Source organism: Leucopleurus acutus, assembly GCF_964270905.1.
Source record: "Leucopleurus acutus genome assembly, chromosome: 3".
Classification (NCBI taxonomy): domain Eukaryota; kingdom Metazoa; phylum Chordata; class Mammalia; order Artiodactyla; family Delphinidae; genus Leucopleurus; species Leucopleurus acutus.
This window is the reverse complement of record NC_139145.1, coordinates 61,066,502-61,094,030: the sequence shown is the minus strand read 5'-3', so window position 1 is coordinate 61,094,030 and position 27,529 is coordinate 61,066,502. Positions and strand designations below refer to the sequence as shown.

General features: G+C 39.6%; 1 protein-coding gene across 1 annotated transcript in view; it reads right to left on the bottom strand.

Moving 5' to 3' along the window:
* Positions 1-19,529: 19,529 nt before the first annotated feature.
* Positions 19,530-27,529, bottom strand: part of NME5 (NME/NM23 family member 5) — a gene marked incomplete at both ends in the record, with an annotated part of 32,815 nt that continues 24,815 nt past the window's right edge. Inside the window, one exon of the mRNA XM_082834974.1 lies at positions 19,530-19,613. Within this exon, the coding sequence (XP_082691100.1) occupies positions 19,530-19,613 (84 nt within the window). The remainder of the gene's footprint in view (positions 19,614-27,529) is intronic.

The window sequence follows — 27,529 nt, the reverse complement described above, 5'->3', positions numbered from 1 at the left end:
ACAACTTACCTGCTCAAGGCCCCCCAAGAGGGATTTTCCCCCAAAGAGCTGTAGAAAAACTCTCTTTTGTTATTTTCCCAGATTGGGAACTCATCTTCATTCTGCAATAAATGCTTCTAGAATATATATTTAATTGAGACCTTTTATTTCTCTCCTTGGAAACCTTAGAATCAGAAAGGGAATGAGAAACCCTGCTTCTATATCCCAATTATACACAAGGCTAAAAGGAGAAACTGGAAATATCCAACCCCCTTGATATCAGTGTTTGACAGATAATAAAATTGAGACCCAAGAACTGGCTTATAGGAAAAGAATCCAGATTTCTGAATTTGGAAAGTATTATTTTAATGCAACCTAAGCAACTTGAGGAACAAGCAAGCCCTTTGAACTTGAATCATATTCAAAGTGTGTTTGCTCTCTTAACTTGGGCTTCCTGGGGTGTCTGTACACCAAGGACCTGGGCCCCAAGGCAAGAGACTAGGAAAGTTGTGGATTCTACCTTCCTCATTTACACTTCTACATCTTCTACTGGTAAGCTTTGGGGGAGGAGTAGTTTCCATAAAGAGAGCCCTAGGGGCTCAACCACTGGTCTCCTAAATCTGAGCATCCTGGCCTTTGGAGTCTCCCCTCTCTGCAAAGGTCAAGCACCCTGCAGGGGGGACGTATTTCAAATATGTTGAATAAACAAGTAAAATGACTGGTCACCAAGAGTGGGGAAACATTCTTAGCTTAATGTTTTAAATTAAAAAACAATTTAAACGTTCAACATCAGGGCAAACTAGTTAAGTCATGGCTATACAATGGAATATTAGCCATTAAAATAATATTCTGAAAAATATTTAGTAACATGAAAAACATGCATGATATACTTAAGTGAATAAAGTAAATTACAAAACAGCATGTTCAGGATGAACCCAATTTTGTTTTAAAAATAGGAAAATATTAGCTATCATGTAATACCAAAGTAGAGTGGTTTGTTTTCCTTTTTGTGTCTTTCTGTATTTTTATATTTGTCTACAATAAACAAATATTTTTGTCATCAAAAAAATTAATAGTAAGTTTTTTTTTAATGTCAGCAGGGAATAACCAATCCATTTTTTTGTTTGTTTGAGTGAAAATAAAGGTGAAATGTTCATTAAGGAAGTTGGCATCTCAGGAGAAAACATAAGCAGGTGCCTTGAAAGTCTACCCTGGTATCTATTTAAAACTACCACAGATGCCAGAAGCCAGAGATAAAGAGAAATCCATAAAAATGCAGCCTATGTCAAGGAAATGGAAGATTTCCTCTACCTCCCTCCTTCTAAGGAAGGTTAAAAAAAACACACTACAGTTAGCAACGAAGAAGTGTGTATGTGTGTGTGTGTGTGTGTGTGTGTGTGTGTGTGTGTGTGTGTGTGTATGTGATGGTGGTGGTGGCAGTGGTAGAAGGGAGAATGGAAGAGATACCATCCAAGCACAAAAATTGTGGTGAAGCAATAGGCAACCAAAAGAAAAGATTATTTCCCTAGGGCTCAGACAAAAAAAAAAAAAATTATCTAGCTTGATGTTGAACCATCAAAACCCTCAATAAACATAGACAATAAACACACATGCCAAATTACTCATGAAACCTGAGTTGTAACACTGCCAAGGAACTGAACAAACTAGACTTTTCTCTTTATTTGTAACTGAATCTCCATCCAAAGACCCCAGGTATCTGATGCTTTGACATTTTCCCCAGGACCTTGTTGATATTCCCAAATAATCTTATGGGAGAACAATTGGGAATTCCATGAAAAGTTTGCCTACTTCCCCAAAAAGCTCATAGTCCCACTCCTCCCAAGCCTCTTCCAACCTCATTCATTTTACCCTCATGGCAATCAATCACATCAACCAATCTTCCCACATGGACCCTGGGCCAGAAACTAAAGGAATTTGGATTTCTCTGCATCCATCACCTTCCTGTCAAGGACTCATTCCAAGGCATTACAGTGGCATTCAGATTCATTAGTTACAACCCTACACTCCTTCCCTTTTGGCTCATCCTTAACAAGCTGGCTATCATTAAGGTGACAGAACAGTAAAACCCCCGTGTTTGATAGGTCCAGGGCCCAAGACAGGCAGGTTGGCAGCCACAATCTGATAGTAGATCTTGAAAAGCTGCTGAAAAAGGAATTGACTCAATGAGAGAAACCTGTCCATAAGCCTAGTCCCACATTTCAGTAAATCCAGGCACTGATTCACATTGCCTGGAGAACAGAAGCCTGTATTTTCTCAGTCTATGCTTGCCAGGCCCCTACAAAACTTTTTCTCCTCCTCCTCCACCTCCTCTTCCTTCTCCTTTTTCTTCCTGTCTGATCTTTGCCATGGGCAGAATTAAGAAAACCCTAAGGCCTATTCCCAGAGTTTCCCATGGTCCCCTGCCAGTCTCCTCAGGGCTGGCTGGTGGGTGATCACAAGGGTGGAAAGGGAGTAACTGAGGACCTACTAGGTGTCAGATGCTTAATATATACTATCTCCTTCAATCCTCAGAACAATCCAGTTAAAGAGTTACAATTATTCCCCTCTTACTACTGAGGAAACTGTGGCTCAGAGAAGTTAAGCACCCAACCTAAAATTAAACACATGGAGGTAGATTTGAATTCTGACCTATTACCACATAAATCTATACTCTTCCTTTATACCACTTACACTCTGGGACCCCAGGGATCTCTTGCGACATTCTCCAGCTGTCATGACAGCTTTGTAGAATGACTCCATTTATATGCAGTGAAAGGTGTCCTTTTCCTCTCTCTTCTACAAGTAGAAGAGTCACATTTCTCAGCCCTTCTCCAGAAAGAAGAAACCTAACTTTTGACTTGCAAAGGCCTTCCTTAGAATGATAAAGCAGATAGCCTGGCTCCTGCTGACTTGGGAGGGCAGAATCCTGGTTCTCCAGGGGGTACTCAAAGAAAAAGGCTAACCATTGTGGTCTACATTAGAGGTCAAAGTTTCAAAGGAATGTCAAAAGAGGGGTGTTTATTTTAGAGGCTAGAGGAAAAAAATACAGGAAAGACAGAAAGACAAATTTCTAGCCCCAGATCACATACCACTCATATCATTGATCACAAAAGACAGTGACCAAGGGCCCAGATAATGAGGTTTGAGGTGTGGGGGATGAAACGAAAAGAAAGACCAGAGCAAAGACTTCCAGAAGAAGTTAAAGACCTTCGGGTAGGACTAGTGCTCTACACCATTTTAATTCGGTTGCATTCCCTACCAGAGGAGGTAAGCTAGGTTTAGAGGAGGAAAGTCCCCCCCGCACCCAGTATCACCAAGTGAGATAGCTGAACGTTAGGCTCCAGGGCCCTGCACACTCTCCATGGCTGGTGCCCTGCCCACCCTGCCAGGCTGCCCTTTTTATCAGGAAATGAATGTATGATGACCAATGAAGGCACTGAAGAAATTAGGCCCAGGCTCTGGGAAGCCTCAGACTGCACTTGGTCAGTGAGGGAGGAAGGAGGCTGTGGGTAAGAGAAGTGGAATATGGGTAGGGGGTGGGTGGGATGTGGGTAAGGGAAAGGTGGTGCGCATTCCTCTCAGATTCTCAGATACCTGCCTAGACCTATGATAGGACTAGGGGATCCTAAAATGGCCAATTCTTCATCAGGAGCTTCTTGCAATCTATAAGAGATCACTTGATTCAGCCACCTGCTTCTTAATAGGAGAGCTCCTAATCTAAGTCCTAAGGAAGAGAAGCACATTTTACACTCTGTGTTGAAAGACCATCAGAGAGGGAGGGAGAAGCTAGTACTTCCCTCCCTGGGATAAAGTGCCTATTAGGACATTTGCTGCATGCCTAACCTGAATCAGCACTGCTATATTTTATTTTATTATTTGTTTATTTATTACATCTTTATTGGAATATAATTGCTTTACAATGGTGTGTTAGTTTCTGCTGTACAACCAAGTGAGTCAGCTATATGTATACATATATCCCCATATTCCCTCCCTCTTGAGCCTCCCTCCCACCCTCCCTTTCCCACCCCTCTAGGTCGCCACAAAGCACTGAGCTGATCTCCCTGTGCTATGTGGCTGCTTCCCACTAGCCATCCATTTTACATTTGGTAGTGTGTATATGTCAGTGCTACTCTCTCACTTCGTCCCAGCTTTCCCTTCCCCACCCCACCCCCATGTCCTCAAGTCCATTCTCTATGTCTGCATCTTTATTCGTGTCCTGCCACTAGGTTCATCAGTACCGTTTTTTTTTAGATTCCATATATAGGCATTAGCGTACGGTATTTGTTTTTCTCTTTCTGACTTACTTCACTCTGTATCACAGACTCTAGGTCCATCCACCTCATTACAAACAACTCAATTTTGTTGCTTTTTATGGCTGAGTAAGCACTGATATATTTTAAGTCTACGAAATCTTCTAGGACCTCTCATTATGGATTGAGGCCTTCAAAATACTCCTTTTCTCCAAGCCAAATAACCCTAATTACTTCAGTTTTTCACTAATTCTCTCTCACACACTTTTTCTTAGACCGTCTTCAAATGCACACCAGCTTTGGGTTTCTGTGAGGGGTTAGGTGAGGGTGTGAGCCAGAAACCCTTCTCAAACCTCAATTGCCATCACCTCTTTGCCCTCAAGTATCTGAAGAATCTGCCTATGCTTGGCTGTCACAGAGCTTTGATTGCCCCATCAGGCCCACTTGCATTTCTCCATGGCCCAAGTTCATTTCTAACCCCTCCATTTCAGCCAAGTAGCCTTGATTCCCAGCTGCATCAGCTGGAACCTCAGTCATCAGGGTCCTCCTGTGCTAGAGGCTTGCAGGCAGTGCGGGGCAAGAACATGAAACTGACAGGACACACTTCCTTCTCTGCTCTCACCCGTGAAGCATTTAGCTACTTTAGAAAGTCCAGTTTTATTTCTGTGCTGATGATTCCAAAATCCCCACTTCTGTGCAAGGTCTAGGCACCACAGCTCTAATATTCCACGGGATGTTTCAACTTGAGTGACAGAATTGATTTTCTCTATGATTCCTCTGCTTCCATCAGTAATCCAATGAAACTTTGAGTGACTAAGGCTTACTAATGAGTCTCCCCTCACTTGTCCCTCTGCTCAACTCTTCATATTGTACCTGAATTTTGCACTAACTCAATAACTGATATTTTGCCCCTCAACTCTCCACCTAACACAATGTTACCATACTTATCTTACTAGTACACTACATTCAATTCATCATTACCTGATTAAAAACAAAAAGCCTGCAATGTCCTAGAGAATACAATTCCCGTTCTTTGGCCTGACATTTCAAGTCTCCTAAACTTGACACTATCTTATTGTAAACATTAAAAATTTTTTTCTATGAATATAATCTCATAAAAATCCAAAAAATTTAGAAGTAAACAGACCAAAAAGTGAATAATACCTTCACTCCCTTCTTCCCCCAGCTCACTGCCCTCCCCAGAGGTAACTGTTCCTATTTTGCTTTTCCAGTTTTATTCCTTGCTTCCTCAGTTCCAGCTAGACCAGGTTATGACAATTCTCTGTATATGCCATTCCCATGCAATTTCTGTATCCCAGTTGAGACCATTTCCCTCCCTGAGATACCTTTGCCTCCTCAACTTCAAATACTCCCTCCTTAAGGTCTATCTGCTCTTTGAAATGACCTGCCATTTATTTGAAAGAATCTAAATTTCACTGCCTATGATATCTAGGCATTATGTATTTCTCTATGCCTCAACAACAGAGCTGACAAGTCTCCTCCTTGGAGGTAGGGCCATGTTACCCACCTTGGTGCCTCTGCAAGCCTCTCACGACACTCTGCATTTGGTGGGTGATTACTGCTCTCCAGACACTAGCCAGTCTTGCTCAAAGGTGGTGTTAAGTGTACAGGTCATGGAATTTCAGAGATGGAAGAGACCATCTCCTACAAACCTCTCACTTTACAGAAGAGGAAAGACATTTGCCCAAGGTCATTTGCCTAGTTAAAGGTCAAGTTGAGGATAGACCTCAGGTCTCCTAATTCCAAGTTCAAGCAATTGCTAGGACCTCTGCTCTTGGGGGTGGGGGGAGTGGCCCAAAATACTCTCAGGACCAATCAGCTAGGCAGTAACTCAGACAGGTAACTGATGGGGGAGGTCTTGTATATGGTATGTGATATTAAAAAATTTTTAAGTTTAAAGAGAACACTTGAGGTTCCCAAACATACCATTACCACTTGAGCCCAAAGCAAAGGAAAAGTCAGCCCATTCATTCCCCCTGCTACACTACACTTCATGGCACGTACCCCTTTTCCCCCTCCTCGGTATTCACCTTAAATTGGCTTCACCTGGATAAAAATGTTGAAGGGCACAAAATCAGAGTCATCTTGGATGCTGATATTTCTAGAAATCCACTGCTCTTCCTATTGCTTCATGGTTTATGCCTGCTGTCCCAAGTATAATTGTAATTGCGCCTCCTTTCACTCCGAAAAGTGTACTGTTTGATGGCAATCATATAGTCCTCCTATTTATAACCCACTTCATCCATTCAATAAACATTTCTTGACCACATACTCTGTTATAGGCATAGCACTAATGCGAGAGATGAAGAAGTTCATGACATTGACAAGGTCTCTGCCCTCATGGAACTAGCATGTTCATGGAGGACACATACAATGAACAAGTTAAAAAACAGATTATTACAGATTGAGATAAGTGTCATGATGGAAATAGTAGGGTTCTTATAACAAGGTGGCAACATCTTAAGAAAAAGTAGTCAGAGAAGGTTCTCTGTGAAGTTGACATTTAAAGTTATACCAAAGGAACTAGTTATAAGAGCTTCAAGAAAACATATTTCAGAGAGAAGCATTAACAAGCAATAAGGCCCAAAGCAGAAAAGAGCTTGGAAAATTCCAGGAACTGATAAAAGTTTGATATGACTGGAGAATGCTTTGCGTGTGGTGGCATGAGATGAACTTAGAGAAGTAAGCAGGGGTCAGATCATTGAAGACCCAATCGGTCACAGTAAAATGTCTGAATTTTGTTCCAGAGAAATGGAAAACCATTAAGATTTTAAGCTAGGGGATGATAGGATCCTATTTACCTTGTAAGAAAACTGGCTGTTATCTGGAAATAGTCAAGCGTGGAAGGCTGAAGACAAGGAGGCAGTTGTATTAAGACAGGCAAGAGCTGATAGTGACTTGGACTAAGGTAGGGATAAAGTGAACAGAGGGAAAAAGGAAGATGGGCAGTATGTATAAAAGAGGTAGAACCAATAAAATTTGCTGATGGATTGGATGTGATGGGTGAGAGAAGGGGAAGGATCTAGGGTGACTTCCAGTTTCCTAACTTTAGTAACTGAGTGGCAGGTGGTGCTGTTTACGGACATAGGCAAAATGAGAGGACCAGGTTAGGGCTAATGGGAAGATGGGGATCAAGAGTTTCATTTCAAGCACATTAACTTAGAAATTTTTCTGAGACATTCAAGTGGAAATATCAAGCAGGCAATTTGGCTATTAAGTCTGGGAAAGATACTAAATAAACTAGAAAAGAAAATTGAGATGGAGATGCAAACTTAAGAGTCGCCAATACAGAGAGAGTTTCTGAAGCCATGGGAGTAAATGAGATTTCCTAAAAGGAGTAGGAAGTGAAGGGAAGAGGGCACAGGTCCAAAGAAGCACCACACCTCTCCCATTGACGTCCACAAGTGCCTATTGAATAACCTGAGCAACTGAGCCTCTTTTTGATTTTAGGAACAGATGGGTACAGATTTGCCGGCAGGTAGGGAAATATAAGAGCTAACCTTTGTGGGGGGCCTCCGTCAATCTATTCAATCAGTAAATGTCTTCTATGGGTCGTGATGGACTGTGCTAGGTGCCTGTCTGGGAGGTAAACACGAAGGGACACGTTCCCTCCCAATCAAGAAGGAAAGCACACCTATGCCCATAAAAACGTGGTGTGATAAATATTCTAATAAAAGTGTGTACAAGGGGGCTTCCCTGTTGGCGCAGTGGTTGAGAGTCCGCCTGCCGATGCAGGGGACACGGGTTCGTGCCCCGGTCCGGGAAGACCCCACATGCTGCGGAGCGGCTGGGCCCGTGAGCCATGGCCGCTGAGCCTGCGCGGGAGAGGCCACAACAGTGAGAGGCCTGCTTACCGCAAAAAAAAAAAAAAAAAGTGTGTACAGGGGCAGTAGGAACATAGGGATGAAAGCAACCAATCTCTGCCTGGCCCAAAACTGAGGCAAACTCATCCAAGTAGTGAGAGGAGCTGAACATTAAAAGGGTGCTCTGAAGCCAGAAAGGCTTCCTTGCACCCTGTTTGTTTCTGTTTTGCTTTAAAACAAATCTCGTACTTCCTAGAATCAAGGTAAAATCATGACAGGTTGGTAGGGGTAAAAAAGGAGGCTTTGGCTCTCTGTCCTTTGACGACAGAGACTAGCCCTTTCCAATGAGCCTTAATCAGGTGTGGGGTGGGGGTAGGGGTTAGAGGAAAAAGTAGAAGAGAGTGGTTTATGGCTGTTCACAAAAAAAAAAAAAAAAAAAAGCAATAAAATACTTTGCCCTGAGCTGCAGAAGGGTCATAATTGGTATGATAAGCTATCATTTAACATGAGGAGGAAATTGAAGTTTCATTTCCTTGCTTTTGTGGCACCCCTTGAACTGGGTTGATGACACCATTCAGTCAGTCAGCATGAGGCCTGCCTTACCAATTTTGTTTTGCAAAACAAAGCCAGTCACGGTCAAACTCAGTTGGTCAATTCCACAGATTAACATGAGAGACCCCTGGAAAGCAAGACAGCTGGGTTAGCTCTGGCTGGGAAATGACGGGTTAATCCTAGGCCAGCTAGGCAGGGCGCTTTCATAAGATCTTTCAGGCTCCTGGCACCCTCCCACTCCTCACCCCTCCAAGAGCTTCCCACACTCACCAGTGTCCTGGGGTTGACTCTAAATAATCTCCAGAGTTTGAAGGACAGGGCTGAGCTGAGAGTATGGATGCATTTCCCCATTGTGCCATATGTTGCTTGCCATCTTCTCGTCTTGATTTTTTAGACGCAGACTGGGTAGTATGGTGTGACAGAAAAAAAGCAGGCAGGAATCTATATGAGCACAAACTGGGAAGAATGAAGTTTTCTTTAAAAATTGACAATAATACAACATTTCTCTCAAATTCTGGGCTCCAATAGGTGTACCTACTCATTCCACAACCTAAAGAAAACAGCAAGGACGAAAATTTTGTTAAAGTTCTACTGAACAGCCAGACAGTTTTGTTGTGTCTATGGCTAAGACATTAGAAAAGAATCGTTGATTCTCTTAGAGAATGATTCCCATTCTGATTCTTCTCCATGTCCAGAAAGTTGCTGAAAAATCGAGGCCACTTTAGAATAGATCACAATCTGGAGACTTTCAAAGCTCCCATTTAGCTGAATAATTCCATTTTTCTCTCTTTCTGAAGTCTGATGTTTCTGGTGAAAAAACAATTCTGCCAGTAACACATAAGGACTATCAAAAAGCCAAGAAAATCTGCACATGCAATGAAGTTGCCTGAATAATAATGGGGTTCATGTTCCAAAAGGAGATTAAGGTAATGTTTAATTTTAGTTCCCTGAAGGTTGTCTTACATTTTTCCAAAAGGATTTATTCCTGCAATCTTCTGTGACAATCAACACAATTTAATTTTGAGGTAATCAAGAGAGGTAATTTAGTATTGTGGGAAAAGTGCTGCTGATTTTGCCACAGATTTTACTGTAAAGCCATGCAAATCACTTTCTGTGCTTCAAAATCTTTACTATAAAAAAGAAGGGAATTTGATTAGATTACATGAGATATTCACAACATTTTTTTCAAATTCTAAAATTCTATTCTGAGCCTCTAAATTTTTCTATCCTGACAGTTCTGGCCTTTATAAGATGTCCCATGCCAATTGCCATACAGAATAAATTAGAACCCCTTCTGGTTTCATGAAACATATAGCCTGTAAAATAGCAATAGTCAGATGTTCTTCATGTACACAGAGTCTTATGATTAGATTTTACTCATTTGAATTTAGTGCAGAAGGAAGCTTCTTTGTACATTATATTTTACAAGGATTTACTATTAAATTACCACCACAAGTAAGATGGCAGGTGGAGGTTTTTAACTGCTTATGACAATAATATTTTCAAGTGCTTCTTCTCAAGGGGTTCCTGGTATAATGAATAGCACTCTGGGTATGAGCTAAGAACATGGATCATCAGCCATTAGCTTTATGTGTGACCTTGGGCATGTCTCTTAGCTACCCTGAGCCTTGTTTGCTTCAATTATAAATAAAGGGGTTGGATTAGGTGGTTTAAAATTAATTAGTGGGCTTCCCTGGTGGTACAGTGGTTAAGAATCCGCCTGTCAATGCAGAGGACATGGGTTCAAGCTCTGGTCCAGGAAGATCCCACATGCTGCGGAGCAACTAAACCCATGTGCCCCAACTACTGAGCCTGCACTCTAGAGCTTGGGAGCCACAACTACTGAGCCCTCGTGCCACAACAACTGAAGCCTGCATGCCTAGAGCCCATACTCTGCAACAAGAGAATCCACTGCTATGAGAAGCCCATGCACCGCAATGAAGAGTAGCCCCTGCTCACCGCACTAGAGAAAGCCCACGCAGCAGTGAAGACCAAATGCAGCCAAAAATAAATAAATATATAAAGTTCCCTTTTAAAAAATAAATAAATAAAATTAGCAAAGCTTTTTTTTTTTTTATAAAGTTGATGTGCAAGAGCATGTAGTGGTTAAGTGTAAATAAAGGTATCAGTGCCTTTAGTAATACGGAGAATGAAAAGGGGTTTGGAAGCACTTTCTGAGTGAAGAAGGAAGAAAACCTATGACTGTCAGCCACAAAAAGCAATAGCATAAATGGAGTAAAGCCCCAAGTCCCACTTCATTAATTTATACACAATAAATCCATTAAATGAATGAACTTGGTTTATACACAACACTCAGTTGGCCCTATGAGAAAAACAAGAAGTTTCCCATGTCTATGAAGAACCACCATTAAGTAATGGAAAGGCTTTAGAGCCAAATATAATTAAGTTCAAAACCCCAGCTCTAATAATTCCCAGATATGGCCTCTACATCAAATTGTTTTGTTTTTTTTTTTTTCTTTTTTTTTTTTGCGGTACGCGGGCCTCTCACTGTTGTGGCCTCTCCCGTTGCAGAGCACAGGCTCCGGACGCGCAGGCTCAGCGGCCATGGCTCACGGGCCCAGGCGCTCCACGGCATGTGGGATCTTCCTGGACCGGGGCACGAACCCGTGTCCCCTGCATCGGCAGGTGGACTCTCAACCACTGCGCCACCAGGGAAGCCCCCATCAAATCGTTTTAACTTCAAGATTGTTGTGAGGATTAAGATAACATAAGTGAAAGTGCTTAGCACAGTGCTTGGCACATAACAGGTAACGACAGATAGTAATCCTTCCATTAATGATGCGAAGAGAGTCCACATATAAGTTTAAAGAAAAAGACCTGAGGTAAAAAATAATAGCTAACTTTAACTGAGTGCTTACTCTGTGTCACAAGGCACTGTTAGGTACTTTTACACACTTAATCCTTAAAACAACCCTGTAAGGTAGGTATTATCATTATCCCCAGTAGAGAGAGGAGGAAACAGACTCAGAGAGGTTAAGCAAATTTTCCCACAGTCACAGAGCTAGGAAGTCATGGAGTTATGATAGAAAACTGCTTTGCTGTTTCCAAAGGCCAAATGCTAAACCATTTCACCATATGTCCAGTACATTATGTCAAAGGAGTATATTATTAAGTGCCAGATAAGTCAGCAATTAAGCTGTATTAGAGCAAAACTATATGACATTGTCTCCTAGGCTAGGAATTATACAAGCATAAAAGAATAGGAGAATCTTCAGTGTTTGTGATGTAGGATGACAGAGTAAAGCAAAGAATGGCTTTAGCAAATGAACAGAATTAGGAATGGGCAAGGCGAGCAAACCAAACACTCTAGCTAGAACAGTGTCCATACGGCAAGTTCTGAGGATATATGTTTGGAAAGATAAGCACTGACCAGTCTGTGGGAGCCCTGAATGCCAGATTAACAACTATAAAATATTTTTCCAGCATATTATGTATATACAAGATAATAAGTATTTGTTGATTGTCACAAAGTAGTGAACATTAATTTCAAACAGCTACCCATGGAAGTAGGAAACCTGTTTTCTATATGGACAATGTCTATTCAACTTGGGTTCCCCTGACCAAACTGAATAGGAAGAAAACATGTTGGCACACTCTCTTTAACTCTTTCACTCTGTGATGTGCTTCATAATTTCAAAATCTTTTTAAAAATCATATTGCAATATAACTGACATATCAAGATCTTTATAGCAGCTTATGGTCAAGAATACTGAACTCACTGATAAAGATAAAGGGAAATGATCAAGATGAGGACAGGAAAAAAGATGAGGAGAATTTTAAAATAATAGAGCTCTAAAAAGGAAGAAGAGTATTCTAAGAAGATACCAGTGCATGGAATCCAGTGAAAAGGTCAGCTCAGATGGCATAGGAGATCCCAGGGTCAGGCCTCAGACCTAGGTAACTACTGAAGAGCTGAGGACAGGTTGAGGGCACCCAGACCTACAGGAAGCTAGACAAAGGGTCTGGCTTCCTAAATACAAGAGTGTGTTCAGGTTGGACGTACAATATTAGCAACAGAAAGAGGAATATAACAATGTGATTTCACTAATGTGCCTAAAAATATTACATTTTGACTTAATTTAGTATATTGTGTTTCTTACCACAAAGATTACAGTGGTTTCAAATAATCCATTTTCTCAAACCATCCCTGAGAGGCATGAAGGAACTCATAATGGTTTGCTACTTACGTGTTGAACTTGTATCTCTGAAATGTGCAAACAAGTTAGACTAGAACTTGGGGTTCCTAGTAAATATTTTATTTTAATTGAACTTTGAAAGACTGAAGCTTTAAAATCTAAAAATTTTCATCTGGGATGTTTAGTCTGTAGCTAGTCATCTGATGGTTAGAAGTTTGGCATGACTAATTCTTCACAGTCCATTTGCTAAATGACACATTATAAAAGCAAGCGCCACTGAAAAGGATGTGCTTGTTTCGAAAGCTTCAACCTCATTGTAGACTGACTGTTTTATGTGGGTCCGTGGCTAACCGTTTTATGGTGCAAGAGGCTCTAACCACATATATATGTTAAAGACGCCTTGAAATGTTCTCACATTGGCAAGGACTAGGAACACTAGATAAAGACCAGAGAGGCTGTCATTCTGGCCCCAACATAAAGGCCACCCAGAAGGATCAGGATTTTATAATCCTGATTAAAATAAGATTTATTAACCCCTGAGATGCTTATTCTTAAAAAATAGCTTTACCCTCTCTATCCCAAAATTAGAAAACTTGAGCTGAAAAGTAACTAGATCTTAGTAGAACAGTTGAGAATGCTTACTAAGTAAGTTCAGTAGGGCTGCTTCAAAACTAAAAAGTTGAGCACTGAGAGATCCAAACAATGATGACAGAAAGTTTAAAGAAGGATCCAGAAATTGTAGTTTAGGTTGACACATTGTTGGTAGCTGTGTCTTTAAAGGACTTTGTCTATTTCACCTAATTTGTCAAATTTATAAGCATAAAGTTGTTCCTACTATTCCCTTATTGTCCTTTTACTACTGGTAAGGTCTGTAGTAATTTGACAATATTGGGCTAAGTAGAATTGTTTGAGAAAGAAAAAAAAGGGAGGGAAATTTGAGATTGCTTTATGTGAAGCCATAACTTTTCCAAGGAGCATTCCATCGCCGTCTCAGCCAAGAAATGCAGATGAGGCAAGCGGGGGAAAAAAGGAATTTTTTTTTATGGTTCTAGTGATGGGCTGTTGGTTGGATTAGCTGCCCATTTGTCTGCAAGCTGCTTTCTCCTCCCATTCCGAGCTCCCTGCCATCACAGTGCAGCTGCTGGCCAGGAAGCCTGAGGAAGGGGCTCCCTCTGGAGCTGATGGCAGTGGCACTTTGGAAAGTGCTGGCAGGGGGTGGGCTATAAAAAACAATTTGGTCTGGGAACAAAAGGCATCAATCACAGCAGTGTCATCAACCCTTGATTTGGATGAGGGGAGAGAACTTTCTGGGTCATCCTGGAAGCAGGAAAGGAACAGACATCATATTTAGTAATCTCCCCTTTCCAACGGACTAAAGTATGTAGTTAATTTAATAGGAAAACTATGCTGGACTGCTCCACAAAGATTTTTTTCTTTAGTCATGTCCTTCAATGAGGTGGGAGAAAGCTATCTCCCTTACAGTATTTATCTGAAATTGCCAAAAATCATTGGACTCTACATTTAGAAGTGAACTTCTCTACTAAAGGCTCTCATAAGCCAGGGAGTTTCTGAGATTTAGTTAACTTCTGTAAAGTAAATGAAAGGTGCAAAGTTAGTACAGTGAATGTTATTAGTAAGGGGACTAACAAAAATAAAGAACCCAAGATAAGCACCTAAAGTCAAAGAAGTAGCAAACAAAGAAGAATTGAGCCATCTCTGAATGAAAATTCAAAGCTTAATCTAAATAGTTCTTACATAGAGTTAACAACAAGAGAGAAGTGGCAGTATTTCTGAGATGGAAAAGTACTTCTAGAAAGTATCTGTGACACTTTCAAATCAAGCTAATCTGTGGCACCCTTAAGCCAGGGCAGATAAACTATTGCCCTGGGTTCTCCAAATGGGGGGGGGGGGCTTCTACATGTCATCCCAGATCTAAACTTCTAAAGAAGTAAAGAAAAATCTAAACTTCTGTTTAGTCCCAAGTCATAAGAGAGCTGCATGCTTGCTTGCTTTTTTCTATGATCTCTTTGAGTCCTAGAGAAAGAAACTAAATGAAGTGGTATATCTTTTTTAACCAGAATACCACACTATCATTCAGTGCAAGAGAAATGCATTAAACCACCACTACTTAACAATAACAAATGTGTACACAGGACTTTGATACCACCTAACAGGTTATGTCAGAAGGCAGTCTTCTCATTTTCTTATTCATTCTATGCTATACTTTGCAGTTCTGGCCCATGAAATAATGACCTCAAATGTGTCCCAAGTTAAAAATCCTATGGCTAACTACATTGTTTTCCATCTGCATGTATTTTTATCTATTTTTCCTCCAAAATGTATCTCAAATTAGTCTGTTTTCTCTATATTTTTCTTCCACTTAAAAAAAAACCCAAAAACAAATGGCAGGTTTGGCGACTGAAGCTGACTTCCAGTATAGAATTTTTCTGCCATACACAGTGCTGCCTCTTTTTTGCACAAGAGGAGGCTCTTGTGGTGGAAATGACTTCCTGAAGCTGGAATCTCATTGGAAAAACTATTTGCTTTTTCCTATATGCTCTTGACCATTGCTCAAAATATAGCCATCCACTATTTATCTTTGTTTTTAAGATTTTAGTTTGTCTTCCCAACACGATGTTAAAGGTGTTTTGAAATACAGTGGGCACACCAGTCCCAGGAGGAATATGTCCAAAAATTCATATAAACACCATGACTGAGAACTTGTAAAACATCATGGCTCTAGATAGCTTAAAAGATAGTCTATTAATAAGGAAGTGTTGCTAACCCTTTTAATGCTGACAACCATTAAAACATTTATCTTTTTAAACCCTTAAAAAATGACAAAAGCAGTAATATGAACACTGTAGAAAAATTAAAATACAGCTAAGCAAAAATAAGAAAATCAGTGTATTCCCACCATCCAGAGATTATATAATAACATTTGAGTGGGCGCCCTTCTACATCTTATTCCACACATATATATGTATTTCTTTATCAAAGTAAGATCTCACTGGGCTTCCCTGGTGGCACAGTGGTTAAGAATCCACCTGCCAGGGCTTCCCTGGTGGTGCGGTGGTTGAGAATCTGCCTGTCAATGCAGGGGACACGGTTTCGAGCCCTGGTCTGGGAAGATCCCACATCCCGCGGAGCAACTAGGCCTGCGAACCACAACTACTGAGCCTGCGCGTCTGGAGCCTGTGCTTCGCAACAAGAGAGGCTGCGATAGTGAGAGGCCCATGCACCACGATGAAGAGTGGCCCCTGCTCGCCGCAACTAGAGAAAGCCCATGCACAGAAACGAAGACCCAACACAGCCAAAAAAAAATAATAATAATAAATTAAATTTTTAAAACTTTATAAAAAAAAGAATCCACCTGCCAATGCAGGGGACGCAGGTTCAAGCCCTGGTCCAGGAAGATCCCACATGCCATGGAGCAACTAAGCCCGTGCGCCACAACTACTGAGCCTGCACTCTAGAGCCCGTGAGCCACAACTACTGAGCCCATGAACCACAGCTGAAGCCTGCGTACCTAGAGCCTGTGCTCCGCAACAAGAGAAGCCATGGCAAGGAGAAGCCCGCGCACCTCAGCAAAGAGTAGACCCCGCTCGCCACAACTAGAGAAAGCCCACACACAGGAATGAAGACCCAGTGCAGCCAAAAATAAAATAAATAAAATAAATTTATTTTAAAAAAAAGTAAGATCTCACTGTACGTATTGCTTCGTAACATGTCTTCTCAGTTAACAATCTTTACCTTCCAAGACAACACATTTTCATTGTATCTAATACTCAGTCTAGATTCAAATCTTCCCAGTTATCTCAAAAATGTCCTTTGCAGGGCTTCCCTGGTGGCGCAGTGGTTGAGAGTCTGCCTGCCAGTGCAGGGGATACGGGTTCGAGCCCTGGTCTGGGAAGATCCCACATGCCGTGGAGCAACTAGGCCCATGAGCCACAACTGCTGAGTCTGCGCGCCTGGAGCTTGTGCTCTGCAACAAGAGAGGCCGCGACAGTGAGAGGCCTGTGCACCGCAATGAAGAGTGGCCCCCGCTCGCCGCAACTAGAGAAAGACCACGCACAGAAACGAAGACCCAACACAGCCAAATATAAATAAATAAATAAATAAAAATTTTTTCAAAATGTCCTTTGCAGCTTGTCTGCATAAATGTGGGTTCGATCTAGAAACTAGTGTTGATTCTGATTATGTATCTCACATCTCTGTTAATCTAAAAGAGTTCCTTTTCTCATAATACCAATTTGTTGAAAGACCAAGGCAGTTGTCTTACAGAACATCACATCTTGTAAATTTTTGCTTCTTTATGGTATCATTCAGATGGCCACATTATTTCCTACTACCGTAAGCAGGAAGGTGGGCCTAAAGGCTTGATAATTTTAAGGTACACATGTTTGGCTAAAACACATCATAGATGATTAGTATATGTCATTTTTATATCAAATCAAGAGCTATATAGTATCTGAATGTTTCCCTATCAACAATGTGAAAAACTGATCACCAGCTTTTGATAATAACATACAGATCTTTTTTCCCCAACTTCATTTGTGAATAGTTTTAAAGCACAGAAAAGTTGAAAGAATAGTACACTAGAGTGCCCACCACCTAGACCGAACAATTGTTAATATTTTGTTAACTTTGCTTTATCTTTACATGTATAAAAATATTTCTTGCTGAACCATTTGAAAATAAGTTGCAAACATCAAAAAATTTCCCCTAGAAATTTCAGAATGCATAACCTAAACATGATATTCTCCTTTTATGGCCATATCATTTTGACCCTTTAAAATTTAGCAATTATTCCCTAATATCACCTAATATTTAGTCCATATCTAAATCTCCTTAATTGTCCCCCCAAAGGTCTTCTATAGATGTTTTTTTTAGGCAAGAGCTACTCATTGCTTTTGGTTAAGGTGTTTCTTTGGTCTTCCCCATTTCCATTTTTTGTTTTATAATGACATTGCCTTTCTGAAGAGATGAGGCCAGTTTAATTATTTACTCTTAAAAAAAGTCTTTTACAACTTGGATCTTTTTTTAAGTAAATTAAAATTTCTTTAATAACTGAGAATTTTTCATTTTTTGAAAACTAGCATTTCATCACAAAAACACAATTGAGAAATATTAACCTAAAGACTTTGGTAGAGGGACCAATTATTCCATTTTGTGAAGGATTAAGGGGCCTCAAAGCATGCAGGACTTTCAGTGATACAACCAGAAATGAGTTGTCATGCTACTGTCGGTCACCCTTGTAGGGCACTTATTAATGTTGAGGAAATAATTATATATGACTGGTTAAAACTATAATTGAGTTCTAACCATTTTCATTTTACTAAATATAGGTAGCCCCCCTTTCTGAAAGTTCACTTGATGCCACTTTGCTCTTACGAAAGACCTGCATTCGTATCTGTTTTCACTAACCAAAAGAAATCTGAAGAGGATTTTTGCTTTTATGATAAAAGGCAAAAAGGGAAAACAGAACTATTTGTTTTGCAATGAGCCAATTCAGAGGCAGTGCGCACAGCGAGCAACAAGAGTAGCACCACGAATATCATTCCTAGGGAACTACACTCAGCATCCCAGCATTAAGCCGTGATAGCTTTGAACTGTCAGTGAACACCTGGCCTTTATCCCAATTGATTCTGTGAATCTGTTAGCAACTTGTGAACTAAGGTAATTGATTCTTCACATTACACCCTTTCAGCTTACGAAAGGTTTCATAGGAACACTCTACTATTGGATAGCGGAAAAAACCTGTAATTATTTATATACTTATACTTTTTAAACTCAGCTGTCTGAAATATGCATTAATTATGCATGTAGATATAGGCTAGGGAAAATATAACGAAAATTCCGTATCTTCTCGAAATTAAAAAATAATAAGCAATATCTTACATCAGCCTTCTATTACTTAATGCTTACATCATTGTTAAAATCATATCCTAAATCGACAGCCATTGCAACACAATGAGCTCCTCCGCAGAGACAGCACCAGGGCAAGTGAGAGCCAGATGGGCACTGGATGACTGTGACTCACGGAGGAAAAATAACTAAATATGGGAAAGGATATCCTAAGAGACCGAGAAGCACCATCATATGCATTCTTTGGGCAAACTTGCCAGAAGGAGCACAAGAAGTACCCAGTCACCTTCTCAGAGTTTTCCAAAAGTCCTCAGAGAGATGGAGGACCATGTCTTGCACTGTAAAGCTGTGCAAAACTTGTTTTTAAACTGTATAGTGTCTTTTGTGTATAGTTAACATACTACCAAATGTGTCTTTAGCTACCCCTGTCCTGGTGGTATTTTCAATAGCTACTAACCTTGCCTAGTACATTATGGAGGTTGTAAATTGGCAGAGAAATTTAAAGTAGGTTCTTGTTGGTGCACAGCAAAAATCAGTTATATATAGAAATGGTATCTTATTATCTTCAGTTGTCTCTGTTGCATCCTATATGAATTGTTGTTCTCTTAACTGAATACCACTTTGTAACTGTAAAAATAAAAAGTTGCAGTTACTTTGTTGACATTCTAAATCCTGCTAATACAATTTTCTTATTAAAAAAAAAATCACACCCTAAACCAATATTTTACTTTAGATAATGTTATCTGCTGCATGAAATAGTTATTCTTTTAAAATTTATTTTTAAGAAATAATTTATGTCACATGTAGTTACTTAAACCCTTAGGAGTTACTTCTTTCTTAAGTAGAAGCATGCCTTTTACAGTGAGACAGTTCGTGATTTGTTCTTTGAGAGCTTTATTTTAATAAGGTTCTTCTGCAACTGGATGATGACAAAGTTTGGGTTTGTTGGGATTATTTTTCAGCAACCAATCAGCCAGCCAAATCTATGGAAAAAAGAAAAAAAAAACCCTTACGTTAATTAATGATTACATATTTCTTCAATATATACTATTTCAATTTAAAAGTTTCCAAAATCACTTTAAGAATAATAAGAAAATGAGCATTAAAAATTGAAACAAGGGGCTTCCCTGGTGGTGCAGTGGGTAAGAATCCACCTGCTAATGCAGGGGACACGGGTTTGAAACCTGGTCTGGGAAGATCCCACATGCTGCGGAGCAACTAAGCTCGTGTGCCACAACTACTGAGCCTGTACTCTAGAGCCCGTGAGCCACAACTACTGAGCCTGTGTGTGACACAACTACTGAAGCCCATGTGCCTAGAGCCTGTGCTCTGTAAAAAGAGAAGCCACCACAATGAGAAGCCCGCCCACCACAAGGAAGAGTAGCCCCTACTCGCCGCAACTAGAGAAAGCCTGTGTGCAACAACAAAGAGCCAACACAGCCAAAAATAAATAAATTAATTAAAAAAATTGAAACAATAAGTTTTACATTATGCAATATTGTCAAGTATAGATCCACACTGGAAAGGAAGGTAAAACTATGTCCATTCACAAATGACATGACCCTATTATATATAGGCAGATCTCCATCAGTTTACTGCACTTTGCAGATAGTGCATTTTTTTTTGTACAAATTGAAGATTTTTGATCACTCTGCATTGAGCAAGAGCAAGATTATTGGCACCATTTTTCTAACAGTATTTGCTCACTGTCTCCATGTCATGTTTTGCTAATTCTCACAGTATTTCAAACATTTCCATTATTATTATATTTGTTATAGTGGTCTATGATCAGGGATCTTTAATGTTACTATTGCAAAAAAATTATGACTCACTGAAGGTTCAGATGATGGCTAGCATTTTTTAGCAATAAGGTATTGTTGCACACTTAATTGACTATAGAATAGTGTAACCATAACTTTTATACCCATTGGGAAACCAAAAAATTTGTATGACTTGCTTTACTGCAATACTTGCTTAATTGTGGTGGTCTGGAACCTAACCCACAACATCTTCATGGTATGCCTGTATTAAAAAATCCCAAAGAATCAAAGAAAGCTACTAGTGCTAATAAATTAATATGGCAAAGTTGTAGGTTACAAGATCAATACACAAAAATCAGTTGTGTTTCCATATATCAGCAATGAATGATTCAAAAAGGAAATTAGGAAATCACATTCATTTATAATGGATTTGAAAAAAACATCTAGGAATAAATTTAACCAACTCGTGTCCTGAAAATTATAAAACAATGCCAAAAGAAATTTAAAAACCTAAATAAATGGAAAGACATCCCATGTCCATGGATAGATTTAGTAACATTCAGATGCTAAGATGTCAATATTACTCAAAGTGATCTATAGATTCAACACAATCCCCATCAAATTTCCAACAGTTGTTTTTGCAGAAAAGGAAAAGACAATCCTCAAATTCATATGGAATTTCAAGGAGCTCCAAATAGCCAAAACAATCATGAAAAAAGAAAAAAATCAAGCTGTAGAATTTGTTCTTCCCAATTTCAATATCTTCTATAAAGCTACAGTAATCAAAACAGTGTGGCATATAGATATACATATAGAGCAATGGAATAGAATTGAGAGCCAGAAATAAACCCATATATATATGGTCAACTGATTTTTGACAATGGTATCAAGTCCATTCAGTGGAGAAGATATAGTTTCTTCAACAGATGGTACTAAGAAACTGGATTTCCACATGCGAAAGAATGAAGTTGGACCCCCTATCTCACACCATACATGCCGTGCAGCATGGTCAAAAAAGATAAAATAAAATAAAATAATAAAATGTATGGTATTGGCACAAAAACAGACACATAGATCAATGGAAAAGAACAGACAGCCCAGAAATGAACCCACACTTATATGGTCAATCAATCTATGCCAAAGGAGACAGGAAATAAAATGGGGAAAAGACAGTCTCTTCAATAAATGGTTTTAGGAAAATTGAACAGCTACATGCAAAAGAATCAAACTGGACTACTCTCTCACACCATATACAAAAACAAACTAAAAATGGAATAAAGAATTAAATGCAGACAGGAAACCATAAAATTCCTAGAAGAAAACACAGGCATTATGCACTTTGAAATCAGTCTTAGCAATATATTTTTGAAAAATTTTATTGAACTATAGTTGATTCACAATGTTGTACTTTTAGAAATATATTTTTGAATATATCTCCTCAGTCAAGGGAAACAAAAGCAAAAAAACCGAAATGGGATGACATAAAACTAAAACACTTCTGAACAGTGAAGGGAACTATCAACAAAATGAAAAGGCAGCCTACTGAATGGGAGGAGGTATTTGCAAACAATATACCTGATAAAAGGTTAATATTCAATATATACAAGTGACTCATACAACTCAACATCAAAAAAACAAAAAATGAATTTAAAAATGGGCAGAGAACCTGAATAGACATTTTTCTGAGGAAGACAAACAGATGGCCAACAGACACATGCAAAGATGCTCAACATCGCTAATCATCAAGGAAATGCAAATCAAAACCACAAGGAGATATTACCTCACATCAATTAGAATGGCTATCATCAAAAAGAAAAAATAACAAATGTTGGCAAGGATATGGAGAAAAGGGAACCCTGGTGCACTGTTGGTGGGAATATAAATAATTGATACAGCCACTACAGAAAGCAATATGGAGGTTCCTCAAAAAGTTAGAATCACAACTACCATATGATCTAGCAATTCCGCTTCTGGGTACTTTTCTGAAGAAAACAAAAACACTAATTTGAAAACATATATGCACCCCTATGTTCATTGCAGTATTATTTACAATAGCCAAGATAGGGAAGCAACCTAAGTCAATATATGAACAGATTAAAAAGATGTGATAGAGGGCAGACAGCAGAAGCATGAAGAACTACAATCCTTCAGCCTGTGGAACAAAAACCACATTCACAGAAATACACACAAGATGAAAAGGCAGAGGGCTACGTACCAGATGAAGGAACAAGATAAAACCCCCAAAAAACAACTAAATGGAGATAGGCAACCTTCCAGAAAAAGAATTCAGAATAATGATAGTGAAGATGATCCAGGACCTCAGAAAAAGAATGGAGGCAAATATCGAGAATATGCAAGAAATGTTTAACAAAAATCTAGAAGAATTAAAGTACAAACAAACACAGATGAACAATACAAAAACTGAAATGAAAACTAAACTAGGGCTTCCCTGGTGGCACAGTGGTTGAGAGTCTGCCTGCCAATGCAGGGGACACAGGATCGTGCCCCAGTCCAGGAATATCCACATGCCATGGAGCAGCTGAGCCCGTGAGCCATGGCTGCTGAGCCTGTGCATGCGGAGCCTGTGCTCCGCAACAGGAGAGGCCACAACATTGAGTGGTCTGCATACTGCCAAAAAAAAAAAAAAAAAAAAAACTACACTAGAAGCAATCAATAGCAGAATAACTGAGGCAGAAGAACGGATAAGTGACCTGAAAGACAGAATGGTGGAATTCACTGCTGCACAACAGAAGAAAGAAGAAAGAATGAAAAGAAATGAAGACAGCCTAAGAGACTTCTGGGACAACATTAAACACAACAACATTTGCATTATAGGGGTCCCAGAAGGAGAAGAGAGAGAGAAAGGACCCGAGAAAATATTTGAAGGGATTATAGTCAAAAACTTCCCTAACACGGGAAAGGAAATAGCCACCTAAGTCCAGGAACCGCAGAGAGTCCCATACAGGATAAACCCAAGGAGAAACACGCAGAGACACGTAGTAATCAAATTGACAAAAATTAAAGACAATGAAAAATTATTGAAAGCAGCAAGGGAAAAACGACAAATAACATACAAGGGAACTCCCATAAGGTTAAGGTGATTTCTCAGCAGAAACCATACAAGCCAGAATGGAGTGGCATGATATACTTAAAGTGATGAAAGGGAAGAACCTACAACCAAGATTACTCTACCTGGCAAGGATCTCATTCATATTCTATGGAGAAATCAAAAGCTTTACAGACAAGCAAAAGCTAAGAGGATTCAGCATCACCAAACCAGCTCTACAACAAATGCTAAAGGAACTTCTCTAAGTGGGAAACCCAAGAGAAGAAAAGGACCTACAAAAACAAACCCAAAACAATTAAGAAAATGGTAATAGGAACATACGTATCGATAAGTACCTTAAACATGAATGGATTAAATGCTCCGACTAAAAGATACAGGCTTGCTGAATGGATACAAAGACAAGAGCCATATATATGCTGTCTACAAGATACCCACTTCAGACCTAGGGACACATACAGACTGAAAGTGAGGGGATGGTAAAAGATATTCCATGCAAATGGAAATCAAAAGAAAGCTGGAGTAGCAATACTCATATCAGATAAAATAGACTTTAAAATAAAGAATGTTACAAGAGACAAGGAAGGACACTATATAATGATCAAGGGATCAATCCAAGAAGAAGATATAACAATTATAAATGTATATGCACCCAACATAGGAGCACCTCAATACATAAGGCAACTGCTAACAGCTATAAAAGAGGAAATCGACAGTAACACAATAATAGTGGGGGACTTTAACACCTCACTTACACCAATGGACAGATCATCCAAACAGAAAATTAATAAGGAAACACAAGCTTTAAATGACACAATAGACCAGATAGATTTAATTGATATTTATAGGACATTCCATCCAAAACCAGCAGATTACACTTTCTTCTCAAGTGCACATGGAACATTCTCCAGGAGGGATCACATCTTGGGTCACAAATCAAGCCTCAGCAAATTAAGAAAATTGAAATCATATCAAGCATCTTTTCTGACCACAACGCTATCATATTAGAAATCAGTTACAGGGAAAAAAATGTAAAAAACACAAACACATGGAGGCTAAACGATACGTTACTAAACAACCAAGAGATCACTGAAGAAATCAAAGAGGAAATCAAAAAATACCTAGAGACAAATGAGAATGAAAACACGACGATCCAAAACCTATGGGATGCAGCAAAAGCAGTTCTAAGAGGGAAGTTTATAGCTATACAAGCCTACCTCAAGAAACAAGAAACATCTCAAATAAACAATCTAACCTTATACCTAAAGGAACTAGAGAAAGAAGAACAAACAAAACCCAAAGTTAGCAGAAGCAGAGAAATCAGACCAGGGCTTCCCTGGTGGTGCAGTGGTTGAGAGTCTGCCTGCCGATGCATGGGACACGGGTTCGTGACCCGGTCCGGGAAGATCCCACATTCTGCGGACTGGCTGGGCCCGTGAGCCATGGCCGCTGAGCCTGCGCGTCTGGAGCCTGTGCTCCGCAACGGGAGGGCCACAACAGTGAGAGGCCTGCATACCGCAAAAAAAAGAAAAGAAAAGAAAAGAAAAATCTTCCAACAAACAGAAGTCCAGGACCAAATGGCTTCACAGGTGAATTCTATCAAACATTTAGAGAAGAGCTAACACCCATCCTTCTCAAACTCTTCCAAAAAATTGCAGAGGAAGGAACACTCCCAAACTCATTCTATGAGGCCACCATCACCCTGATAACAAAACCAGATAAAGATAGTACAAAAAAAATTACAGACCAATATTACTCATGAATATAGATACAAAATTCTCAACAAAATACTAACAAACAGAATCCAACAACTCATTAAAAGAATCATACACCATGTTCAAGTGGGATTTTTCACAGGGATGCAAGGATTTTTCAATATACACAAATCAGTCATTGTGATACACCATATTAACAAATGGAAGAAGAAATACCGTATGATCATCTCAATAGATGCAGAAAAAGCTTTTGACAAAATTCAACACCCATTTATGATAAAAACTCTCCAGAAAGTGGGCATAGAGGGAACCCACCTCAACATAATAAAGGCCATATACAACAAACCCACAGCAAACATCATTCTCAATGCTGAAAAACTGAAAGCATTTCCTCTAAGATCAGGAACAAGACAAGGATGTCCAATCTCACACTCTTATTCAACATAGTTTTGGAAGTCCTAACCACGGCAATCAGAGAAGAAAAAGAAATAAAAGAATTACAAATTGGAAAAGAAGAAGTAGAACAGATGACATGATACTATACAAATAGAATCCTAGAGATGCCACCAGAAAACTACTAGAGCTGATCAATGAATTTGGTAAAGTTGTAGGATACAAAATTAATGCACAGGAATCTCTTCCTTTCCTATACACTAATGTTAAAAAAAATCTGAAAGAGAAATTAAGGAAGCACTGCTATTCACCATTGCAACAAAAAGAATAAAATACCTAGGAAGAAACCTACCTAGGGAGACAAAAGACGTGTATGCAGAAAACTATAAGACACTGATGAAAGAAATTAAAGATGATACAAACAGATGGAGAGATATACCATGTTCTTGGATTGGAAGAATCAATATTGTGAAAATGACTGTACTACCCAAAGCAATCTGCAGATTCAATGCAATCCCTATCAAATTACCAATGGCATTTTTCACAGAACTAGAACAAAAAGTCTTAAAATTTATATGGAGACACGAAAGACCCCGAATAGCCAAAGCAGTCTTGAGGGAAAAAAACGGAGCTGGAGGAATCAGACTCCCTGACTTCAGACTATACTACAAAGCTACAGTAATCAAGAAAATATGGTACTGGCAGAAAGACAGAAGTGTAGATCAGTGGAACAGGATAGAAAGCCCAGAGATAAACCCACGCACTTATGGTCAACTAATCTATGACAAAGGAGCCAAGGATATACAATGGAGAAAAGACAGTCTCTTCAATAAGTGGTGCTGCGAAAACTGGACAGCTACATGTAAAAGAATGAAATTAGAACACTCCCTAACACCATACACAAAAGTAAACTCAAAATGGATTAGAGACCTAAATGTAAGACCGGACACTATAAAACTCTTAGAGGAAAACATAGGAAGAACACTCTTTGACATAAATCACAACAAGACCTTTTTTGATCCACCTCCTAGAGTAATGGAAATAAAATCAAAAATAAACAAATGGGACCTAATGTAACTTCAAAGCCTTTGCACAGCAAAGGAAACCGTAAACAAGACGAAAGACAGCCCTCATAATGGGAGAAAATACTTGAAAACGAATCAATGGAAAATACTTGCAAATGAATCAATGGAATCAATCAATCTCCAAAATATATAAACAGCTCATGCAGCTCAATATTAAAAAAACAAACAACCCAATCCCAAAATGGGCAGAAGACCTAAATACGACATTTCTCAAAAGAAGACATTCAGATGGCCAAGAGGCACATGAAAAGCTGCTCAACATCACTAATTATTAGAGAAATTCAAATCAAAACTACAATGATGTATCACCTCACACCAGTTAGAATGGGCATCATCAGAAAATCTACAAACAACAAATGCTGGACAGGGTGTGGAGTAAAAGGAACACTCGGGGTTCCCTGGTGGCGCAGTGGTTGAGAGTCCGCCTGCCAATGCAGGGGACACGGGTTCATGCCCCTGTCTGGGAGGATCCCACATGCAAAAGAGCGGCTGGGCCCGTAGCCATGGCTGCTGAGCCTGCGCATCCCGAGCCTGTGCTCTTCAACAGGAGAGGCCACAGCAGTGAGAGGCCCATGTACCAAAAAGAAAAAAGAAAAAAATCTACAAACAATAAATGCTGGAGAGGGTGTGAAGAAAAGGGAACCCTCTTGCTCTGTTGGTGGGAATGTAAATCGATATGGCCACTACGGAGAACAGTATGGAAGTTCCTTAAAAAACTAAAAATAGAATTACCATATGATCCAGCAATGCCACTAATGGGCATATACCCTGAGGAAACCGAAATTCAAAAAGACACATGCACCTCAATGTTCACTGCAGCACTATTTACAATAGCCAGGTCATGGAAGCAACCTAAATGCCCATCGACAGATGAATGGATAA